Source organism: Acinonyx jubatus, chromosome D4, assembly GCF_027475565.1.
Source record: "Acinonyx jubatus isolate Ajub_Pintada_27869175 chromosome D4, VMU_Ajub_asm_v1.0, whole genome shotgun sequence".
In the NCBI taxonomy this organism is placed as follows: domain Eukaryota; kingdom Metazoa; phylum Chordata; class Mammalia; order Carnivora; family Felidae; genus Acinonyx; species Acinonyx jubatus.
Window position 1 is genome coordinate 47637627 of NC_069391.1, and position 24726 is coordinate 47662352.

General features: G+C 45.2%; 1 protein-coding gene across 3 annotated transcripts in view; it reads right to left on the minus strand.

Annotated features, from left to right (window-relative positions):
- The window catches only part of MTAP (methylthioadenosine phosphorylase), a 48300-nt gene extending 24250 nt beyond the window's left edge, over positions 1-24050 (minus strand). Inside the window, exons 1-4 of one of the 3 annotated variants that reach the window (XM_027039230.2) lie at positions 23601-24043; positions 14270-14356; positions 12991-13049; positions 9884-10051 (exon numbers count right to left, since the gene is read on the minus strand). In XM_027039230.2, the coding sequence (XP_026895031.1) occupies positions 9884-10051; positions 12991-13049; positions 14270-14356; positions 23601-23633 (347 nt within the window). In that variant the 5' untranslated portion in view covers positions 23634-24043. Of the gene's footprint in view, positions 1-9883; positions 10052-12990; positions 13050-14269; positions 14357-23600 lie in introns of all 3 variants that reach the window. The other 2 variants (XM_027039231.2, XM_027039229.2) reach the window with 2 other exon arrangements.
- Between the last annotated feature and the right edge of the window lie 676 nt (positions 24051-24726).

Here is a 24726-nt window from a genome sequence, read left to right on the forward strand (position 1 = left end):
TTTCATTGGCTTCCATGTACTTTTTAATTTCCTTTTTAACTTCTTGGTTAGCCCATTCATTCTTTACTAGGATGTTCTTTAGTCTCCAAGTATTTGTTGTCTTCCAGATTTTTTCTTGTGGTTGATTTCAAGTTTCATAGTGTTGCGGTCTAAAATATGCATGGTATGATCTCAGTCTTTTTGTACTTGTTGAGAGCTGATTTGTGTTCCAATATGTGATATATTCTGGAGAATACGTGAGAAGAATGTATATTCTGCTGCTTCAGGATGAAATGTTCTGAATAATATCTGCTAAGTCCATCTGGTCCAGTGTGTCATTCAAAGCTGTTGCTTCCTTGCTGATTTTCTGTTTAGGTGATCTGTCCATTGCTGCAAGTAGGGTATTGAAGTCCCCTACTATTATGGTATTATTATCAATGAGTTTCTGTATGTTTGTGATTAACTGATTTATAAATTTGGGGGCTCCAACATTTGGAGCATAAATGTTTACAATGGTTAGATCTTCTTGGTGGATAGACTCCTTAATCATGATCAAATGCCCTTCTTTATCTCATTAGTCTTCATTTTAAAATCTAGACTGTCTGATATAAGTATGGCTACTATGGCTTTCTTTTGGCAACCATTAGCATGATAGATGATTCTCCATCCCCTTACTTTCAATCTGCAGGTGTCTTTAGGTCTAAAATGGGTTGCTTATAAACAACATATAGATGGATTTTCTTTTCTCATCCATTCTGTTACCCTATGTCTTTTGATTGGAGCATTTAGTCCATTGATATTTAGAGTGAGTACTGAAAGATATGAATTTATTGCCATTATGTTGCCTGTAGAGTTGGGAGTTTCTGGTGGTGATCTCAGGTCATTTCTAGTCTTTGTTGCTTTTTTGTTTTGTTTTGTTTCATCTTTTCTCCCCTCAGAGAGTTCCCCCCTAAAATTTCTTACAGGGCCGGTTTAGTGGTCACAAACTCCTTTAGTTTTTGTTTGGGAATTTTTTTTATCTCTCCTTCTATTTTGAATGACAGCCTTGATGGATAAAGAATTCTTGGCTACATATTTTTCTGATTCAGCACAATAAATATATCCTGCCACTCCTTTATGGCCTGCCAAGTTCTGTAGATAGGTCTGTTGCAAATCTGATCTGTCTTCCCTTGTTGGTTAAGGACTCTTTTTCCCTTGCTGCTTTCATGATTCTTTCCTTGTCTTTGTATTTTGTGAATTTGACTATGATATGCCTTGTTGATGATTGGGTTTTGTTGAATCTAAAGGGGGTTCTCTGTGCTTCCTGGATTTGGATGTCTGTGTCTTTCCCCAGGTTAGTAAAGTTTTCTGCTATGATTTGCTCACAAAAGCCTTCTACCCCTTTTTCTCTCTCTTCATCTTCTAGTACCCCTATGATTCAGAAGTTACTCCTTTTTAATGAGTCACTGAGTTCTCTAATTCTTATATCATGCTCTTTTGCCTTAGTTTCCCTCTTTTGTTCTGCTTCATTATTCTACATAAATTCGTCTTCTATATCGCTGATACGCTGTTTTGCTTCATTCATCCTTGCCCTTGTGACATCAATGCGAGATTGCATCTCAGTTATAGCATTTCTAATTTTGTCCTGACTAGATTTTACTTCTTTTGTCTCTGCAGAAAGGGATTCTATGCTTTTTTCAACCCTAGCTAGTATTCTTATTATTATGATTCTAAATTCTGGTTCAGACATCTTGCTTGTATCTGTGCTGATTAAGTCCCTGACTGTCATTTCTTCCTGGTCTTTCTTTTGGGGTGAATTTTGTCATTTTGGAGGAAGAAAAGGAATTAATAAAATAAAAATTGAAAAATTAAAAGCACCACAAAATCAAATAAAGAACTGAAGATCCTAGGTGTGTTTTGGTCTAGTTGTTGAAAGAAGCTGGACAGAATAGAGAAAAAAGGGAGGAAAAGAAAAAAAAAGAAAAAAGGAAAACGTTTGAAAATTTAAAAACATAAATACAATAAAAAAGAATAAAATGGAATGACGAAGTAAAATAGAACTAAAAAATTTACAAAAAAGTATAGTAGAAAAAATTAAAGAAAAATTTTTATTAATATGGAAAATAAAAATAAGTTTTTCTCTTTATGTATTCAAGAATAAGAGAAGAAAAAAAAATTCAACAGATGGACCACAGAATGAAATATGACTGGAATTATGTCCAGTTTCTCTTGGAAGTCAAACTATGAAGCACTTTATGGTCTTAAACTAAGCAGGCAGAGACGTGTGGTGTTCCTCTAGAGCACAGTTGGCACAGTTGGATGGGGCTTGGTATAATGGCTCTGTTCTCCACTAGATGGTGCTGAGTTTACCAGGGTGGATCATTTGTGGTGCATGCACAGGAAGGGTGAAAATGGTGTCACCCAGCTACCCAGTCTCTAGTATCAGAACTCTGTGTTCTCCCCAACAGGCAATCAAGCGCCCCTCCTTTGTCTCCAGCTTTCGTCCACTCCCCTCTTCTACACTGTCCTTGACCAAGCCATCAGCCTGCCAGGCGGCACCTCCCTCCTGAGCTTTATCTCAGATGTAGCTGTGTTTCCAAACCCCTCACTTCTGAGGGCCCTGTGGCTTTGACCCACTCCAATCCTCTGGGGGAGGGTCTCACTGAGCAATGGCCAGGTGCCAGCCTGCCCCAGAAAAAGTTCAGATGGTGTAGCAGCAGCATTCCAGGGATTATGGTAAATCACAACACACATCTGGTGCCAGGCTTCACCTTTAACATCCTTGTTCCAACACCAGCAAATGTGGCTGTCCTCCGGGGTCCACTGGGACCTTTGCCTGCGGGGAGGCCGCACAACCTCTACCAAATGTCCTCTCAGCAGGGGAACCACTTCTCCCCATGTGGCCTGAGGACCCCTCAGACCCTGCTGTCTGCTCCTAGGAATTCACCTTTCCCACTAGAGCTCCAACAGGTATCAAGCTGTGGAGTTTCAGACTCTGCACTCCCCTGTTTATAGTGTCTTAACGGTATTTAAACCCTCTTCTTTGTATTTTCTCCTTTCTCCCTTTCTTGTTAAGCCCCTTAGAGGTGTTTCCACTCTTTCCCTTTCTCTCCAGCTGCTTTAGGGGGAGTGCTTTTCCTGTTTTCTCTCCCCCACCCCAGTCTCCATCATCTCTCCGCAAGCAAAATCAGCTCTCTACCCTCTACGGCTTCTCTCTCCCCTAGTTCACTTCTGCGTGCCATGTAACTGCCAAGTTCTGTGCTTCAAGTTGTGCAGCCTGTTGTGTTAATCCTCAGATCAGTTTTTAGGTGTGCAAAATAGTTTGGTGTTGATCTAGCTGCATTTCAGGGATGAGAGAGGCAAAAAAACCTTCCATGCTGCTCCGCCATCTTGGCCCCTCCCAAACAAAGAGCTTATTAGGACATTCCTTCTCCCCAGGCTGTATTGTTAACTCAGCCCTGTGGGTCTGAGCTGGTACTAATCACCACTGTGTGACAACCCTAAGCGAGTGCTCCCAGAGAGTAGTGGATGCTTTGTTTCCAGCACTTTTCTGATCATGTCTTTGTTTCTGTTCTATTTTCTGGAAGTAGTCTGGAAACCAGCTTTGCAGGAGACACACTGGAGAGAAGGAGGGATGTGAGGGAAGTGGTTGACAGAGAACAGAGGGTGGTTCAAAGCACACACAGGTATGACCTGAGGATGGACTCTCTATGCAGGGGTGACCCAGAGCCATGGCACTGACTGCCAGGTTGAGGCAGCACCATGGGTATGATCAACTTAGGAATTTTCCAAGCAGGGAAGGAAGAGCTGAGGTGGGGTGAGAGTGTGGGGTTAGAAGACATCCAAGGGGGGTAATTTAATCTTGAATTACAAAGTGTGAGGTATCTCTGGGACCCTGTCCTGTATCTAGTGGCCAGTGGGATCTGAAGGGGGAAGGCGCAGCTGGGAAGTCTGTGTGGGAAGGGTGGGTGAGGTCACAGGCTCTGGATGCTAACTGGACTTCAAACTCCATGGGTCCCACTTACTAGAGAGTAATGACCAGTATCTTTGAGTTTTAAATCTCTTCAACCATAGACTGAGAAAATTACACTTGTACATGGTGAAGAGGATTAAGGGATTTGTGGCACTTGGTAATAACCCCCAAATTGGGAGCTTATCAACATTTTTAATAAGATAAGGGCTATGAAGCGAGGCAGTAATAAGAGAACTAGGTTGCGGAGCAGAATGAGGAAACTCATTCTGGGAATGAGGGAACATGGGTATAGCTGCCCCTGCTTCCTGGACAGGTGGGCAGAAAGATGGTAAAGGCTGGGCACACAAGTAACTGGTGAGAGGGAGGGGGAAGGAACATGGTAAGTTATGCCTAATAGCTTCTGTTTTTTCATAAAGAAGTAATACTCTCAACTAAGAGTGAAGGAGAGGGGCAGGAAGCAGTCAGGGTTTGAAACAGCTGCTCACGGGCATGGAAAAAGGGCTAAGGGAGGGCTTCCTGTGCAATCCTTTACCAGAAGCCCCATTAGTACCGATAAAAATCCACGCCATGCCCCAAAAGTTCAAAGACTGGTGATATAATGGACAGCATAGTACACCTCAACCTCCGGGTCAGTCCTTGGCAGGGGCCTGTTCAAACAGTATTACACCATGACCTCAAGGGGGGAAGCCCAGGGCTTTGGGAGGGGGAAATAAACTGACATAATCCCTTACCACTGTGTTTACAGCGGGACTTTCCTGATGAGTAAGCAAGCAAGCATCACAGCCACATTACTCAAACCTTTCCCTGACGTAGTGAAAAAAGAACGCTAGGAAGAGGGAAGCTATCAACTCAAGAACCAATCCAGCACCCTCATTTTGCAGATGAGGACACTCAGTGACAAAAGAGTTTGGGGGCAAAGCCAGGGAACAATTCTGGACGTTCTCACTTCTAAGCTGGGGCTTCTCCCACTGCATTCTCCACCAGAACCTAACTGGGGGCCTCAAACATAACAGGCTAACATGTTAACAGCATTTTGCAGAAAACATCTGGCAGTAGGAATCACACCCTCTTTTTCATCTCAAATTTTTTATTGTATTTTTCTTATTGTTTAAAAAAAAAAGTCCTTATCTGCATAACATTCCTGATAAAAGCCACTATTAGAAAGTAAGAATCTCATCTTTGTCCTTCACAGATGTTTGCTAGCCCCAGCTCGAGATAGTTCCGATAGCTATAGCAGTTTAATGGGTCCTACTAATCTGCATCTTAAAAAACAAACAAACAAAAAAAAAAACCAAACAAAACTTAATAGAACGTGGGTATCTTTCCAAATAGCGTACCCACATATAGAGAATTCAATTCCTTTCAGTAACTATCAGGATTGATGGTGAAGAGAAGAAGAGTAATGTATGGAACTACTGGAATCCTCTACCCATGTGTACCAGGCACGACATGGAGAGTCAGTAGTTCGGGGTGACAGGTATACGCTATACACACAAGGGTTTGCATCACAGAAGAACCCCCAAATTATGAATCTCAGAGCATCTCCCTTGTGAGATCCTTTTAAAGTATAAACAGCCTCTCAACAGTCTCTTAAGACAGACAGAAAGATCAAATTCCTTCCCTAGTTCAAAGCAATGACCATGGAATGACCATCAAGGAGTGAAACAAGTCCCATTCTTAACCATGTTTTATCCCGAACTGTCAAATGACCTGTGGCTCTGACAACAAGAACCTCCATCAAGGTAGAAGAAATGGATCAATCAAACCCAGTTCCATCAGAAGGCATGAGGCACTGAAAAAACTTACTATGGACGAACCTCCTACAAGTTCTCAGTACTTGTAGAACGCCATTTGTAACTGGTTTGTGAAAAGCGTTGTGCCTGAAGCCCAGGACCCAGGGCAAGGGAAGAGTGAAGAAACCTGTCACCGTGTAGGAAGAATAGGAAAATGACAAAACCAACACATTCTTCTGGTATTTAAATTCTAGATCATCCATTCTGCTTTCCACAGCTGCCCTAATCATAAGCACAAGATATTATTTTCACTTTAAATATTTGCTAAGACATTTCTTTGCATGTCTGAGAAAGAGATGCATGACTGCACACACCCCAAAAATACTTGGAGCCACTCCCCTCCCCACCTGTCTGCTGTCCTGCTCTCTCCATGTCAGCCACACCCAGGATTCCCCTTCTCTCAGGCCCAGGCTTTCAACTTTTCACAGGCTGGAACACAGCTGGAGAGAAAAAAATTACTTTCAGAAGACAATGAGCTTGGGGCACCTGGGTGGCTCGGTCAGTTAAGCGTCCAACTCTTGGTTTCAGCTCAGGTCACGATCTCACAGCTTGTGAGTTCGACCCCCACACGGGGCTCTGCGGTGACAGTGTGGAGCCTGCTTGGGATTCTCTCTCTGCCCTTCCCTAACTCATGCATCTCTCTCAAAATAAATAAATAAACTTAAAAAAAAAAAAAAGAGGACAATGAGCTTATTTTCTTAAAAGAGCTTCTAGTCCATCATACTCCTTTAAGGGTGTATTCCATTTTTAGGGTAGAAATCTAACATTTTAAAAACCACCATAAAATCAGAGCCTGCTGTCACTCTTAACGTTAATGGCCTCTAAGGTAGGCTTGGCTGATAAGCCAGGCTGGTGGTGGTTTTCTCTATGCTGGGCACTTTTTCTATGGACGGCAGAGAAAATGACATGTTTTAGTTCTGCCATCTATTAAGTAAGAATAGCCACACTACTCCTTCCTGATTCTTTATCACAAGTTTCTGTTGGGGATATTAAAAAAATCCCACTTAATCCTCTGATGACCACTTTAGGACAAGGATATTTTTTCTAAGATAATGTGCCGACAAAGTGACAGCAGTAAGCAAAAATATGTTTCTAGATCAGTCCCTGTAGAAGAATCCATATGTAGTGCAGAGAGAAAGAGCCTAAGCAATGTGGGGCTCAACGTGGATTTAAGAGAGGGCAACGGGCTGCTGATCTGGCTGAGGATAAACAGAGCCAAGAGAAAACCTCATAATCCAGGGCTCCTGTCCCCGTGGCTATCACCCACTGGGTGGCTTTGCAGAATGTTGCAATTTTGTCACCCAAGCTGAGGCTGGGTTGGTGGCTACGGGAACCTCAAGCTACAAACAGCACAGCCGCTCGCTCACCATTCTGTGTCTGAGGTCATCACCCAGAGAACGCATCAGGTGCCTGCCTGAACACACCAAGGTTTACCTTAAATACACGAAGGCCATTACTCATAAAGCAAAAAGTACCGATTCTCCTCTCCTATGACAGGAACCTACTCACAGTGACTCAGGTACGTACCCGAGCTTGGTAAACTGGCCCAGCTAGTGGCAGCATTATTCAGAAACACTGTCCAATAGCAGTATAATACAAGCCACTTAGTCATTTTACGTTTTCTAACACATTAAAAAAAAGTAAAAGAAATAAGTAAAATTAGCTTTAGTATCTTATCTAGCCCAATAAATCCAAAATGTCATCATTGCGATATGTCATCAACATAAAACTTCAGATTTCTTCTAAATGATATTCCCTTAAGAGAAAGTCTCTTCTATTGTTACCAAATAATGTTAACTACAGACCCACCCAACCAACATGCCACAAGCACAATAATGGCACCCAAGTACTGGGAAGGTAGTACGTGCTGGATAAAAGGCACTTGCTAGACTCTGAATTTCCAAGGTAAGAGCAAGGAGTCAGGTTATCCACACTTCACATACAAGAAAACAGGTATCAGAAGGTGTTAAGGTTACACAGCTAAGGAGTGCTACGACGGAATGAAACCACATAGAAGGGCAACGCTTGTTCTCTTTCTCTTCTCCATCACCCCAACTGCTTTCTTGAAAGAGCCAGTATGGGAAACATCTACATTTGCTATATGTGAGGAAAATATCTGGCAAACACCACAGTTACACCATCTAAGTAACAAATTAATCCAAGGCTTAATGCCCAAGTCAGACATTTCTTTCCAGCACCGTCTATGATACTTAATAAATTTGGATCAGTCTGAATACGGAGTTTTATACTCTGCTATACTTTTTTTTTTAAGTAGGCCCCACACCCAATGTGGGACTTGAACTCACCACCCTGAAGTCAAGAGTCCCATGCTCTCTACTGACTGAGCTAGTCAGGCATCCCATGTACTCTGCTTTATTAAACACAAGCATATTACAGCCATTTTCTCAAGTCATTACCTCCAAGCACAGGGACTCTTGACAACCATAGAGATTTTGATCAAGAATTCCAACCTCTCTCTTCCTTCGAACGATCACGTTCATGCAATTGCTAAACAATACTGACTGGCTGGTTCAGTCGGTTAAGTGTCCGACTCTAGATTGCAACTCAGGTCATGATCTCACAGTTTGTGATATCGAGCCCCGTGTCCAGCTCTGCGCTGACAGTGGAGCCTGCTTGAGATTCTCTCTCCCTCTCTGCCCCTCCCCTATTCATGCACTCACGCTCTTGCGCTCTCTCTCAAAATAAAGAAAAGAAACTTTAAATACTGACGGAGCAACTACAGGCCATGCACGGTTTTGAGTATTAGGGATAAAAGTGGCAGATAGGGTCTTTACCCTCACATGGCCTATATTCTAGAGGGAAAGATGAATAATAAACATATGGTGTCAGGTGCTGAAAAAATGATAGGAAAAATGATACATGAAGGTCATGTAATGATTTTCGTCTACCCCCATTATTTGTTAGGTGGAGCCACATGAAACTGCTGATATTCAACCATTTCTGACCTAGAGAATGGTCAATTTCATGTAGTTCAACCTAACAGTTTCACTCCATCAGGGAATAATCAAGAATGCTTCTGATGGACTCTAACTAGAACAGATCCCTGGCAGGCAGAAGACACAGAGAACCAGACTGAATAAACTTTCCTTGCATAGAAGAGGTATGAGAGGTGTCTGGGTGTAGTAAACTCAGACAGAGCAGATGGGAAGGGAGTGATAGACACAGGTCATGGTCTGGGGACTCCAGGAGGAGCCACCAAGTGGCTTCCACTCTGCTACTTCTCCCCATCATTGACTCAAGGTGCAGAGCACAGCTACCTGTCTGCATCCAAAACACCTTGGGAGGTGGTTCTTTTCACCACGAATTGTAGGGGGGCAGGGTGCAGCAGGCAGGAATCCCTAGGAGACCACCCATTCTCCCTTGTGACCTCTTTAACTATTTCTAAGTCCAGAAAAAGCCCAGGAGCTTGGCAGTCTATTACTACTGAATTTTTTTGGTAAAGGACAGTTATAAATTACTTGTGCAATTAAATACAAAGAAGTCCGTAGTTCCTGAACCAACTGATCAATCTTAACACCGTGTAAAGACAAGCAGATATCACGTGCCTGCTGGTACAACGCGGAAGGGAGGGTTGTTGCCAAGAATTTGAACCTGGTTCTTATCAGGCCTCCAGAGCTACCCACTGGTCTACAACAAACACAGGACACAGGGGAACACCCTAAGTGACACTTAAGGATGTAGTCAGTAAAATCCAGATGGGGGACACTACAGAATAACAAGAAAAAGGAAAAAAGGAGGTGGATGAAACATTATTAGCTCATGCATATATGAGTGGACCCCCCCTCTGGACCCGTATTTGAACAAACCAACTTAACAAAAGTCTCTAAGATGGTAGAGAAGAGGGGAGCACTGTCTAGACTGCTAATACTAAGGAAATATTAAGTGATTTGCTTGTTTCTAACAGAGTCCTTATCTTTTCAAGTTCCAGGCTGTAATGAACTGATATATGGCAAAGCTGGGAACTGGTAACTGGAGAGATTCTTATTCTGTTTTGCAGATGTTTAAAACTCCCACAATGAAAAGCTTAGAGCAAGTCTGTGGGCCTGCCCTCCGCATCTCTCCCAGGTACCCACCAAATGTCCATTTGAGCTGGGAATGATCTTACATGAGCCTAAAGCATCTTCAATGATCTGCTCACCTGTCGATGAACTGATCGATAATGACGATATCACCAGGTTGAATCTCTTCCCTCAAAGAACCGCAAGCTGTGGTCACTATGACATGTGTACAGCCCTCCTCCTTCAGAGCCCAGATGTTCGCCTGGTAGTTGACTTTGGAAGGCATGATGCTGTGCTGTCTCCCATGCCTGTGGGAAGAATACAGCAGATGAGTGAGCAGGGCACTCGAATACTGTTAGAATAGAAGCAGTATTTCATAGAGTTAAAATTATTCTGGGCTGCTTGAAAAACTACCAATACTACATGGAATGTTCCACCACAGAAAGGTAAAGTGTCAAGTCCAGTGTCCTTTACATGTGGTAATACAGAGGTAAGCTTTCAAGGAAGTAACCGAGCATACACAAATCTCTTTCTAGAATGACGATTAAGTTTGAGCTTTGGAGTAAAACTGCCTGGGTCCAAATCCTAGCATTGCCATTTACTACTGGGGTGATCTCATCACAGCCACTCAGCTCTCTCAGCCCAGTTTTTTTTCATCTGTAAAATGGATATTACCTGCACCATAGATTCCACAGATTGTTATTAAATATCCCTTGTATCATCCCATATTTATATTAAAAAAAAAACTTTAATCTTTACCAACAGAATTATGTAAAACATCAAAATGCTCTGTATATACTGTCAGACTTATCAGGGAATAGCTTATCAGGGTTTTTATCCTGAGTTGACAGATGACTTCTCAGAAGGTAGAGGTTCATGAATGCCCAGAAAGTATATGCATTTTCCTAAGACTGGTCTTCAAAACACTAAAAAGATTTTCAAAAGAAAATCAAAAACCAAAAGTAGGCAAGAGGGGTGGGTGGCTCAGTCAGTTAAGTGTCTGATTTCGGGTCAGGTCATGATCTCATGGTCCATGAGTTCGAGCCCCACATAGGGGCTCTGTGCTGACAGCTCTGAGCCTGGAGCCTGCTTCGGATTCTGTGTCTCCCTTCTCTGCCCCTCCCCTGCTTTCTCTCTGTCTCTCTCTCTCTCTCAAAAATGAATAAACATTAAAAAAAAAAAAGCAGTTAGGAAACACTGCACTAGACATGCACGAGGGTGGCTTAGTTGGTAAGCATACAACTCTTGATCTCAGGGTTGTGAGTTCGAGCCCATGTTGGGTGTAGGGATTACTCAAAAGTAAAATCTTCAGGGGTGCCTAGGTGGCTCAGTCCTTAAGCATCTGACTTCGGCTCAGGTCATGACTCACGGTTCTTGAGTTCGAGCCCCACATCAGGTGAGCTTGAGCCCCGCTCAAGCCCCGCTTTGGGTGAGCCTTGCTTCTCTCTCTCTCTCTTTCTCTGCCCCTAGCTCACTCGTGCCCTCTCACTCTCAAATTAAAAAAAAAAAAAGTTTTTTTAAGTAAAATGAAATAAAATCTTAAAAAAAAAAAAAGAAACACTACATTAGAGGGACAAATAGTTCACGGTCCAACACAATTCAGTTCAATTGGCAGTAGTATAAAAGCCTCACCATGGGGCCACACCACTAGCTGTTTTCTCTTAGAGCCTGGAAAAAATTAATCAATCCTCCCACAATGACCACAGACCAACAAAGAATTTTGCCTGAAATCAACCCATGTAACCATCTAAACCTAAATTTAGTTTTACTGAATTCAGCAAAGTCACTTCTGTTTTAAAAATGTGGTGTGGCAGACAGGGGCACCTGGGTGGCTCAATCAGTTGGGCGTCCGACTTCAGCTCACGTCATGATCTCATGGTTTGTGAGTTTGAGCCCCGCATTGGGCTGGCTGTGTGCTGAGAGCTCACAGCCTGGAGCCTGTTTTGGATTCTGTGTCTGTCTGTCTGTCTCTCTCTCTCTGCCCCTCCCTGGCTCTCAAGGTCTCTCTCTCAAAAATAAATAAACATTAAAAATATTTTTTTTTAAAAAGGGGTGTGGCAAACAGACTCTAGGGTGATCCCCATTTTCACGCTCCACCTAATTCCCTCCTCCCTCCACTGCAGGTGGATGTGAGATTTGCTTCCAGCCAATGGGCTACACCAGAGGTGTTGGGGTCACTCTCCTGACTAGGTTTCACCTGGCCAGCATGTACTAGAGCACCCCCTCCTTCTGGCCTTGAGGAAGCAGGTTGCTATCCTATGACCTACGCCCCCGGAACTGAATTCTGCCAACAAGCACTTAAGCCTGAATGAGGACCCGGAGCTCCAAATGTTGAGAACAAGTGCTGAGTGTACCTTGTGTGACCTTGTGTGACCCTGAACACAGGAGTCAGCTAAGCTGCACCCACACTCCTGGGGCTCAGAAAGTGTGTATTGTTTTAAGCTGCTAAATTTGTGCTAATTTGTTCTACAGCAACAGAAAACTAATCTATGTAGTCTAATTTCCAACCATGTGATAAAAATGATTTGCCCCCTCTGTAATAGTGGAATAGTCCCAGCCTGGTCAAGAAAACAGTGTGGATACCAAAGGGAACCCACTCCCCGCAAACCTAGAACTCTTACTACACCAGGGGTCGTGAATGAAGCAGTCTGCCTTATTAGAAGAAAAACAATGGGGGTGGCTGGGTGACTCAGTCAGTTGAGCAACTAACTCTTTTGATTTCAGCTCAGGTCATGATCCCACGGTTGTGGGATCAAGTCCTGCGTCAGGCTCAAAGCTGAGCATGGAGCCTGCTTGAGATATTCTCTCTCTCTCTCTCTCTCTCTCTCTCTCTCTCTCTCTCTCTCTCCGTCCCTCCCTCCCTCCGCCCCTCTCCCCTGCTTACAAATACACTCTTACTCTCTAAAATAAATTTTTTAAAAAAGAAGAGAAACAACGGACATGAGAAAGCCTCTCTCCTCTTGAAGTTAGAACTGAAACCAGAAGCTTCAATTTTTGTCGGACTTGCTGTACTGCTCATTAATTACTCTAACCACTTGCCTAGTCTAAGGGGGGTGGGGTGAGATCTCTGTTCTCCAGAGTCCAGATAATTTACCCCAAAACCATAAGTAGTAAATAAAGGTGACCGAGAGGCTCTGGCTCCACCAGCACATAAAAACTCAATCCTGTGTCATTACTCTCTCCAGAATTCAGGTCAAATTTAAATCTTCCTTTGGTACCAACATTCAAAAAGCTTAGAATATCTTACCTTGCAAGGAGGACGCAGTCCACATTCTTTATCTTCCCCAAAATTAAGGCATCAGAAGGCTGAACATAATGAAAAATGGTTACAACCCAGTGACGTGGATACACTCATATATAAACAATTTAAAAACTGCCACTTCCATTGTTCAACCACAAAAGGATTCATGAGAACTTGGAAGATATGCTTTTAAAGAAGTACAAGAGTCTATATTTGATTAACTTAGTCACTAATACTGAGCCTTCTACAAGCACAGAAAGTCACAGGACCTGGAGAGCTGCCTTGGGTGCATGGGGTAGACCGCACTTAGCAAGAACTATTTGTAGCCAAGCGCCCCGGGGATTCTGATGTCACTTACACTGATCAAAGAGAGATGTGTCAAGGGTATTGGGCGGGTACAAGAACAGGTGCAGAAAGGAGTTCGCTGTCACAGAATTTAAGGACTCTGCACTGGAACAGTTTGCCATGTTAACCAGGTCTAAGATGGTCATGGGACGACCTGAGATAATGGAGAGGAAGGTCCCGACAACTTGAAGGGGGCGGGGGGGGGGGGTGTTAAGAAAACAGGAGACCGTGAAGTAAGCCAAGGCAAAAGCAGGACTTAGAGAACACAAGGTCAATCTATAGCCTTGGATGAAAAGGAGAACTGGGTTGAGACTGCCAGATGCAGGGATCTTACAGGACCAGGAGAACCATCGAGTTTGGAAGCAGCACTATGGAATTAGAAGGTAGACACCTCATCCTAGCTGGATGACACAAGAGCTGGAAGAACAAATAGCCTCCATGCAACAGAAAAGGAGTGTTTTATTTCCAGTTTAGTTATGCTATTGTGTTCTGCATCCTCAGGAAATCCCCCCTTTGGGCCAGGGCTTACTGAGAAGAGGCCACTTTGCATTATTTGCTACCGTGTGTCATCAGTCTGTCTCCAAAATTAGTATGGAAGACACACAGGCCCCAATTAGAAGCTGATTTGAATGCAGAGGTCTGAAGAAGTGCAGTTGCGGTCTCTGAAATGAGTATCTGGCTTCTAGAGATAAAAATTGAGAAGTTGTGTGTGCACGTTCAAAAGCCATGTTCTCAATCCTGTGAAGTCCAAGGCACTCTTAGGGACACGGTCTCAGCTGGCAGAGCCCAATGACAGGAATACTGGCCCCTCTCAGCCGGGGGCAGAGAGCCCTGTGCTGCCACGACAAAAGCAATTTAAAAAAAGTTCTTTTTAACTTAAAAACCAAGCCAGCAAGAAGAAAGGAAGAGGCCGGTATGTCTCTGCTAACTGGATATGAACCTTGCCAAATGGAGTATCCACGTATTTTTCTGTTCGTCCTTCCAAGATCTCAGGATCATCCAGGCCTGTTCCACCAATTATTCCAATCTAAAGGAGACAATAAGAAAACGACATATTTGGTCATTTTTCATTGTAAACAAACCATTATTTCATGCAAGTTCATTTATTCATACATATATGCTCTTCACCATTCCTGCTAAGTCCTAGTTATTTTTAAAAAACTGAACATCACAGGGTGGCCTGGGTGGCTCAGTCGGTTGAGCATCTGACTTCCGCCCAGGTCATGATCTCACGGTCTGTGAGTTCGAGCCCCGCGTCAGGCTCTGTGCTGACAGCTCAGAGCCTGGAGAGTGTTTCAGATTCTGTGTCTCCCGCTCTCTATGATCCTCCCCCGTTCATGCTCTGTCTCTTTCTGTCTCAAAAATAAATAAACATTAAAAAAAAAACTTAAAAAAAAAAAAACTGAACATCACAGAAAAACAATCACTCATTCAATACACATTTGACAGCCTTCTATATTCCAGAAATAACCAATGCAGGGGACATATTTTGGACTATATGACATTTGTTTCTGACTATGGAAATAACAAAGGTAGCATAGAAAGATACTTTAACTAGCTTAAGTTAGAAAAGCAAATCTAAAAATGAGGCATGTGGTTCTAACCAATCTTGTTTTCTCTACTAAATGGGTTATGGAGTAAGGGATGCTCAAAAGACGGCCAGGACAGAAAATATTCTGTATCCCCATCCAGTAATGATTTCTCCTCATTATGCCATTTGATAAAGAAACAAGAAAGATTTTCTTTCCTAGGCCACTGAAATCATAGAGCTGTAACAGATCATGATAGAAGAGTCTGAAAAAGCATAAAAAGTTAGCTTCATGTATATTTATAAAATCAAACTATCCTTCATATATATGTAAATATAAATAAGTAATGCAAGTTCTAAATTAAAAAAAAATTTTTTTTTAAGTTTTTTGTTTTAACGTTTATTTATTATTGAGAGAGAGAGACAGAGCATGAGCATGGGAGGGGCAGAGAGAGGGGAAGACACAGAATCCGAAGGAGGCTCCAGGCCCCGAACTGTTAGCATAGAGCCCAATGCGGGGCTCAAACCTCAATACTGGCGAGATCATGACCTGAGCCGAAGTTGGACGCTTAACTGACTGAGCCACCCAGGCGCCCCTAAAATTTTTTTAATGTTTATTTATTTTTGAGAGAGAAAGAGCGAGAGGGGGAGGGACAGAAAGAGGGAGATACAGAATCCAAAGGAGGCTCTAGGCTCTGAGCTGTCAGCACAGAGCCCAATGAGGGGCTCGAACTTGTAAACTGTGAGATCATGACCTGAGCCGAAGTCAGACGCTTAACTGACTGGGCCACCCAGGCACCCCAACAAGTTCTAAATTTTTTAAGTTCAAGTGTTGTATTGCATTTTCCAGAGATGAACTTATTAGTCCTTGTCTCCAGGTGCTAATCGGAGTTACAGGAACCTGATACTGCAATTCCAGAGTTAATTTAATTTGATGACTAAGAAACACAAACAAGAATAATTACAAAGACAACTAAATGTTAACTGAACAGTTAACTAAAACTTCAATGACTGAAATCATTCAGGTTTCCTGGGCTGACAGTTCCTCAAAGAGAAACAGGATTTAAATTACTGATGACAGGTTAGAGAGAGGACACTTTACTAGAAACTGAATGGAAAGTGACCTGCACGTTTTCCTTTTTTTCAACAAAAAGCTTTAAATCTATTGTCACTGGAGTAAAATTTCTACTAAATGAAAGAAAGCAGCTCCTTGAGAAAAAATTCCAGAGTTAAGAATTAACTGAACATCTGAGTGATTTTCAGATCAAGTGACACAAGTTGACTTCTATTTAATATGCGGGAAAATGGCCACCTCTCTGGCCCGCGGTTTTCTGGAAGGAAAACCAAACAGAATAAAACAACACAGGTAATTTAGTGAGATTTTACTGAAGAACTGCTAGTTACAGTATCCAGACCTTTGAAAATATCCCCCCAACGTCCTCAAGTGGCTAAACCAGTTTTTGAAGTTGGTGCCACCTTGTGGTATGTTAAAACCACAGCAGGTTACACATGCGATGCCGACCCCACATTTCTCTCGTACCTTGCTACCACGTAAGACAAAACCCACATTGCAGTTTTGAAATCAACAGAAATGTTCATTTAAGTCAGTCCATTTAAACCATGCCAATTTTGATAGAAAAATAAGTTTTTAAATTCGGTTTTATATAATCTTAACCCTTCCTTTCGCTGGGCCAGGGCCTCTCACATCCGGATTCAATACTGGATTCTCAGACTTGTACATACAAGACAACACAGACTTTGTTGTGAAACCACCTCGGTTTGGGGGAAGCTAGCCCAGCCTCGCAGCAGCGATGAAGAAATGCCAACCAGGGATCCTGCTGAAGTTTGGAGCCCCTGGGCCCGCTGTCAGCAGCCCCAAGCTTCAGTCCACAGCACCCTGGCTGCATGACTGCATTCGGTAGCTGGTAACTCAGCCCTCAGAGAGGAACACGTAGTTTCACTGGGCATGAAAGCAAGAGCTGCTACCGCTCCCCAGAAGGTTGGAACAGGGTCTCGGGCACTGGAATTATCTATAGGTGAACACATCCAGTCATCTAACCGGCTCCAACTGTTCATGGAAAACCACATCTCAAAAGGGATACAGAACACATGTAGCAAACTGCGTACTGCCATATCGGGGAAATAGACCTCTAACCATTTTTCTGCTGAGGAGGCAGGCCAGCAGTGCCAGAATGGGGCAATGTTGCCACCTGCTGGCTCCACAGCAAAGTACAACTAGGAGGGAACTCTCTCAAGCAGCCATGGCCTAAATGGGTGTCACGTGGAGCCTCTCAATTCAACAGTCCATCTAGTACCTGCCTTGGTAATGCCTTAGTGATGAAGTAATTGTGTCTGAGTACTTACAAGTCACAGGCATTAGGCTGAGTGTTTCAGATGCCTTACCTCAACTGATCTTCACAACCACCCTGCAAGACAGGCCCCACAGTGTCACAGTCACTTTACCAAAGACAAAAAAAAAAAAAAAAAGCATCAGATTAAGAAACTTGTACAAGAAGTAAGGAGCAAAGCTGGAATAGGAACCTAGGTCTTTCACGCTCAACTACAACGATGTACTACTACCTTCCAATATCCCCTGGAGTCCTTTACAGCCTCATACCGTACTGGGAAAGTTTTTCTGTCTCCATGTATTAAGGAAACTGATGTCCAGAGAGGTCAAATTCTGGACCGGGGTCACAGAGCAAACAGAAATAATGACTCTGGCATCTACGCAAACACCTAAGAAGGGAGGGGACTCTCCATCAGTGACTTCATCCACACTCAGGAAGCAACGACAGGACCTTACCAGGCCTTCTGGGTCAGAAGCATCAGCCCTCCATCCAGAAAACCCTAGACTGCTAGAAATAAATATGTTTGGAGACAAGGATGGAATTCCTAGGTCACTTTACACCAGATAAAGTTCTAAAATAGAGAACCCCCCCCCGCCCCAACCTGGTCAATCATGGTCACTGCCAAATTATAACAGCTACTGGTTCATTCCATACTTTCCCACTGACAGACCACCGAGTCAACTTCCTTCAAAAGAGAAGAGAGTTTGACTTCCTGAGAGTGCAAAAGCATTTTATCTAAATGTTGGCTTACCTGGCCAGAATGGTTATTTCCAGCAATGCTAAAAGGGCTCACACTAACCCCCTATCCTGTGTCCTTTTCCCCTGGTACCTAGACCTAGGAGATTTCACATATCCCACTCGGTTTCAAGAACCACTCACCATCACTTTGAGGCCCAGATACACTACCTGAAGGAACCTAGCACTCCACGATGGATTCTCAAAACACCGTAACCCCAAGCAGTTGAGACTAGCTCATGCCAGAGAGGTGGGCTTCCTCTGAGCGCTTCAAGCTCACGAGGAGGCAAGAAGGCCAGAGCTCAAGCTGGCAGCAATCCCTGATCTGAGCATTTCAGTCCTGCAGCCCCAGCTGCCACTGACCTATTTGGCAAGCACAAGAGACAAAAGTTCTCCTTTAATTGAGCCAACCTGGCTTTGAGCCTCCCAGGGCCTTGCAAAATCCCAGAAGCCCAGCTGTATGGGGACAGAGTGGCCAAATGTCTCAGTCTGGGTGGCCTGTTGAAAACCTGCAATACGGTCCAGATAGCTGGTGGCTCCATCTCAGACAAGATGCCCTTCTCTGTAAGCCACCCTTGTAGGTGATGGTTATGGGCTGAACTGGTTCCCCCCAAATCCGTATTTTGAAGCACTAATATCTAATATCTCAGAATGCAACTCTTTTTGGAAATAGGATCTTTGTTGAGGTAATTAAAGTTAAATGAAGTCACAGGAAGGGCCCTAATCCACTATGACTGGTATCCCTATAAAACAAGATTAGGAACACAAACACACAGAGGGAAGACCGTGTGAGGCACAGGAAGCTGGCTGACTGCAAGCCGAGGAGAGGCCTCAGAAGCAACCAACCGTGCCGACACCTGGATCTTGGCCTCCCAGCCTCCAGACAATGAATAAATGTCTGTTGCCTAAGTAACAGTTTGCGGTACTTTGCTACGGTGGCACTGGGAAACTAATCTGGTCATGTGATATTCTGATCAAAGATAACCTTGGGGCTCAGAACATCCGTAGCTTTACTTAACCAACCACCCCTTGCAAAGTCAGGATATTTATTCTAATGGGTAGACACCCCCCTTGAAGATATAATTTACCTCCTGAAATGGCCAATTTTTTTTTCTTTTTTGAGAAGGATTTTCCTCAATGCTAATTGTATTCTGTAGAGCCTTCCTTCCCTTGTGGCACAGCAGCAGGAATGTTCCCGGTGTTCCTCCTGGGTCAGCTCCCGGATACGAGAATCCTGCGGGGAACTTTCAATACTGAAGCTCAGGTCCAAGATTCCAGAGACTCTGATTAACCGGGCAAGGCAAGGTTTGTGTTCTTAAAGCTCCTCAGGTAGTTCTAATGTGCAGCCAGAAATGAGCACCCCCACCCTATGGCCCAGACCACGAATTGCCAAAATCTGGACTAGCTGAGGCTAAATAAATAACGCTCCTGAAAGAGAGCCTGTCTGTGTCCTAAGCCCCAGAACCTGTGAATGTTACCTTACTGGATTAAGTTACAAATCTCGAGACAGGGAGATTATCCTGGATTATCGGGGTAGGCCCTAAATGCCCTTATAAGACGGTCAAATGGGAAAGAAGGTGACGTGATCTGGGGCCATGAGCCAAGGAACACTGGTGATCTCTAGATGCTGGAAAAGCAAGGGACCGGACTCTCCCTTGGATCTTCCAAGAGGAGCCACTCTACTGACACTCCCATTTTAGCCCAGTTAGGACTCATTCTTGCACTTCTAATCTCCAGAACTGCGAGAAAATACATCTGCATTGTTTTAAGCCATCCAGTCTGTGTAACGGTTATAGCAGCCATGGGAAACTAAAACACCAAGAAGCGTCTGAAGGGCTTGTTAAGAGTGCAGAAACCTGGCCTTTTCAAAGCTCCCTGGGTCAGCAGCAATCACACTCTAGTGGGCTTCTGAATACACTGAGGCTCTTTAAAACCAAGATTGCTGGACCCCCCAACCCCCAGAGGTTCTGATTCAGCAGGCCTGGGGTAGGCCTGATAACATGCATTTCTAACAAATCCCCAAGGTGGGTGCAGATGCATCATCCACTTTGAAAACGATTGCTTTAGATGTTTCTGAGGCACAGACTAGAATACCATGATCATGGGGCACCTGGTGGTTCAGTCGGTTAAGCGTCCTGACTTAGGCTCAGGTCATGATCTCGCAGTTCAAGGGTTCGAGCCCCGCGTTGGGCTCTGTGCTGACAGCTCAGAGCCTGGAGCCTGCTTTAGATTCTGTGTCTCCCTCCCTCTCTCTCTCTCTCTGCCCCCTCCCCTGCTCACGCTTTCTCTCTCTCAAAAATAAATAAACATTAAAAAAAAATTTAAAAAATAGAATACCATGATCACAATCACAATTAGGGATTAGAGTCCATTGGACACAAAAATTTATATCACCTGTTTGCTCATCGGTACTGAAAAGGAGATCCTTAATCTATAGAATGATGAGAATCAAGTGAAATAATGCATTAATATCTGTCACCGTTTCTTTTTTTTTTTCAAAGTTTATTTATTTTTGACAGAGAGAGAGAGAGAGCCAGGGAGGGCAGAGAGAGAGGGAGACACAGAATCCGAAGCAGGCTCCAGACTCTGAGCTGTCAGCACAGAGCCCGATGCAGGGGTCGAACTCACAGATCGTGAGATCATGACCTGGGCCGAAGTCGGATGCTTAACCGACTGAGCCACCCAGGCGCCCCTGTCACCGTTTCTGTATATCTTCCCACTTCCAGCAAAAACAAAACAAAAATGAACATCCCTCGAAGCAACAAGCAACAACAAAAAGCCCCCTATTGCTTGGTCTTTCTCTGCTGGTCGGAATGCAAACTGGGCTGCTCCCGCATCTCCTCACCAGGTAGTCTCTGCCTCAGGGATCTGGCCCAGGTCCCTCAACCCAGCGTGTACTGGCTCTCCTGGGAGTGTCGGGAAACCCATGGGGACACTTCTGGCTGCCACAACAAGGGGGCAGGAGCGCCACTGGCATTTTGTGGGGAGGCGTCCAGGACGCACTATATGCCTGGCAATGCTCAGGGCGGCCCTACAAGCATCCCGTCCAAAAGGCCACTGTGACCCCAGGCAAAAAATGAAGGCTCCCTGGCCTCTAGCTTCCAGTTGGGGCCTGGTTTTGGAGAGTCGCTCAAGGACTCTCAGTATGAAGGCCTCTGCCAGCCACACTCAGGCAGCCACAAGGAGAGCTCAAAAGGCCCATTCATCACAGTCTAGACTCCGTGACTTGCCTGTCTCTCTCCATACCATTTTGTTGACAGCTCACTGCACACTTATGATGGAACCGTATTTCCTCCTTGTGATAACAACCGTGATTAATAAGGCTTATTTTTAATCCCCCAGAGCAGCTGCCTGGGGGAACCATAGCCAGCTGAAAGAGCCCTTTAGAATGTTCTGTCTGGGTGCCAAAAACCAGTTTAGCCCTCTGCATGGTCATACGTACCACCTGCTCGTGACTGATGTTGGAGGATGATGTCTCCCTGAGGTCCTCCCAGACAACAGCTATCCTTAATAACATGGGAGAGTAGCCAGTGGGCACGGGCAGGGGGGTGCAGGCCGCATGATCTCTCTACTCACACAATAAAACAGGACATGTCGTATTTCGGAACTGCCTCACATCTAGTTGGGGGCACACCGGGCTCTGGGCCCAATTCTATCACTATCTAGGTCCAGCTGTATAGTCCTGGACACCTTAGTCGACCTTTCCAGGCCTCAGCTTTATGTCCACAAAAAGGGTCTGTGTGGCTATGTGGTCTTAAGAAATGTTCCAGCTCTACATTTCACAATCTGGGGACAGGGTATGGTTTTTAGAGCCCATTTTGCTCTGCACGCTGGCCCTTTTGTCTCCTGCATAGGACGTAGCCTCAGCAGTCTGAGGGATTTGGCGTTGCCATCATGGTTTCTCAAAGCACAGCAGTCACCTTTCTAAGCTCAAAGAGCAATCAGCCAGCAGGCCTAGCACTATTTGTCCCTCTTAATTTTATATTCAGCAGCTCGCCAAGACCAAAGATATACGTCATTCAGTATTTACATCAGGGCTCTAGTCAATGCCCGTTCTGCACTTAAGTGTACTGCACTAATTTCACAGGGATTGTGTGACTGGAGAATGTCAAACAAGACTGAAGGGAGGCTGTTTCCATAACCATCCCTCTCTGCTCCTAATGTCACTTTAAGTGTACTCCTATAAGGGAAAGGTGATCACTTCCGCTGCTTAGCCACTGAAAGCTGTCATCTAATAAGACCTAGCAAAATAATTGTTGGAGAAAAGACCTGTAAAATTTATTTCAGCTCCCTCACTAATAAGCACTAACATCTAATAAGTTTCAACCATATGCTAGACAGATTAATTGTCACCATCCCAGCAAACCCTGCAGGAAAATCCCCACTTAAAAGACGGGCACCTAAGGAACTCACCTACTTTGCTCATAAGCGTAGTAAACATTTTCTGCTTGTCCTCTGCTACTGACAAGGGAGAGGCCTTCTACAAATATTTGTTAAACGCAAGATTCTTTTCAAAATGTCAAAGCTGAGTTTCATGTCTGAGTATGAATGCAACACTCTCTACCCTACCCCTTCTCATTCTAAGTGTCTCATTAAGAGCTGCAAGGGCTAATAAACTCATCACTCTGGCTGAATACACACCGCAGAGATTTGCCTTCTCCCAAAAGAAGTGAACACAAAGGCAGGAATCAGGAGATAACCGAAGAGGGATCTATCCCAGACCTTCCTATCCCATCCGCCAAGAATTTCTAAAGTCAAACAAATTTACTGAGTTCTTAACCAATCATAAACAACCTAGAAGAGATCTGAAGTTTCATCATCAATATTTCCATTGCTCTGTAATTCTACACTCTCTCCCTAGACTACAACCAGGATGTATTTTAAAAGCCCCAGGGAAGCTCGAGGCACCCTTCAGAACTCGGGCCCTCCTCTGGCCAAAGCTTCCACCGAACAAAGATCCCTTGTATGGAGGAGACCTGTGAGGTCCGAGGGTACAAGGAAACCGATCTCTAACTGTTTCAAGGTTGCAAACAAAGCAGCTTAAAGCCAGAGGCCTCCAAACAGGGAGCGGCCCGGTACTCCATTTCGGTGAGGTCAAAAAGTCTCAGAATTCCCCAAGCATTGCGCTGCAGGGAAAACTTCAGGACAGAAAAGCCCTACGTTTGAAAGCATAAGAAAAAAACCGGAAGCTCGCACAAGTTCAAGCACCCAGTTCTTCCACGTGGGCCGCGGGCAGCGAGCGGAGTTGGAGCGGAAGCGTGAGTACTGCCGGCACCGGGGGCGGGTCTCAGCAGTTGTGGGCGCCCACACTGCTAGTCCAGCAGCTGCCCGCCGGAAAGGAGTGGAGCTGGGGAAGCGTTTTGGGGTGGGGGGGGAGTGTGGGGAGCAAGCGCAGCCTCCGCCCACCGCCCTTCTCCACTTGCCCACTCCTGGCGCGGCGCAGGTGCCTCTGAGCCCAAGGTGTGGGGGGAGAGGAGCGAGACTGCAAGCATTCTCTCTCCCCCAGCCCACGCCGCTGGGCCAGCGCCTCCGGGGCCGGGCCCCAGACCCTGCCAGCCGTGGCTGGGGCGCACAGGCCCGGCGCGTGGCCCGAAGGCGCGGTCCCCCACCCACCCAGCGGGAGCAGGGCGGACTGCAGCCGCCGAGACGGCTCATCTCACCTTCACCGCCGCGGGGGTGGCACCTGAGGCCATATCTGCGCGGGGAAGCGGCTGCGGTGGCGGACGCGCTGAGTCCGGAGCCGACCGAGTTATAGTGGTGGCACCGCGCGGAGCAGTGCGGAGTCCCGGGGGAGGCCCTGGCTCCTCCTCTTCCTCCCCGAGACAGCTGGATTGGCTGCTGGGGTGGGAATCGCCCCCGCCACCCCCCTCCTCAATTGGAGGTTCTCGCGTCCGGTCCTTTTGGCAGACCTTTCCGGTTCTCCGCGGTTTCTTTCTCACCCCAGTTCTAAGTAAGGGGTTCACAGTTATGATAATAATAATGGAGACCGTTAGTTGAGCCGTTGCACTGCCCCAGATTCTGTGCCTTTGCCCTTTAATCAGATCTGTTACCTTTCGCAAGATCCCTACGAGGAAGAGCGCCACTCCCTGCTCTGCCCACTGGTAGCTGCAACCTCGGCCTCCTCTGTAAAATCAGGCTGGTCCGTGTTCCAGAAGTTCTCGCGGGAGGGAGACTCCTCTGGAGGAAACTGGCTGTTCACAGACATTCTGCCCAACTGCTAACACCCGGCTGTCGAGACTTGCTCTTCCTACTCTCGCGACCCAATCGGGGGTGTGCTCCTGTCCCTGAATTCCTAAAGGACCGAGTAGGGATGAGGTTGACGCAAGACTCCGAGGTAACAGAAAGGAAATAAACAGAGTAACCGGCTACAGGATGACCTTTCTGATGTGCATACTATACTCATCTTAAATTTGAGGGGAGCCTTTTGAGGAGATGAGACACTGCCAACCCCCAGTTTGGCTTGATGCAGACCAAGGCCATCTTTAACCTCTCCCACCCCAGCCAATGTCCAATACACCGAGATTCGGAATCCAGACTCACGGTCTTCATTGTTCGACACCGACTGATCACTCCCGCATCCTCCTGCTGCATGCCCCCCTCCCCAACCATCTCCAAGGCAGAGCACCAGCCCTCCACTGGGATAATCCTTTCCTTTCAAAGTCCCCATCCCTTCCCTGCTTGCTGGGATAATCTAGTTGAACCTCCCTTGATGGATTAAACTCTCCTAAACTAAATGCTGGGTGGCAGTAATGTTCTGAGATACAAAAATACTGCACATAAACCTAG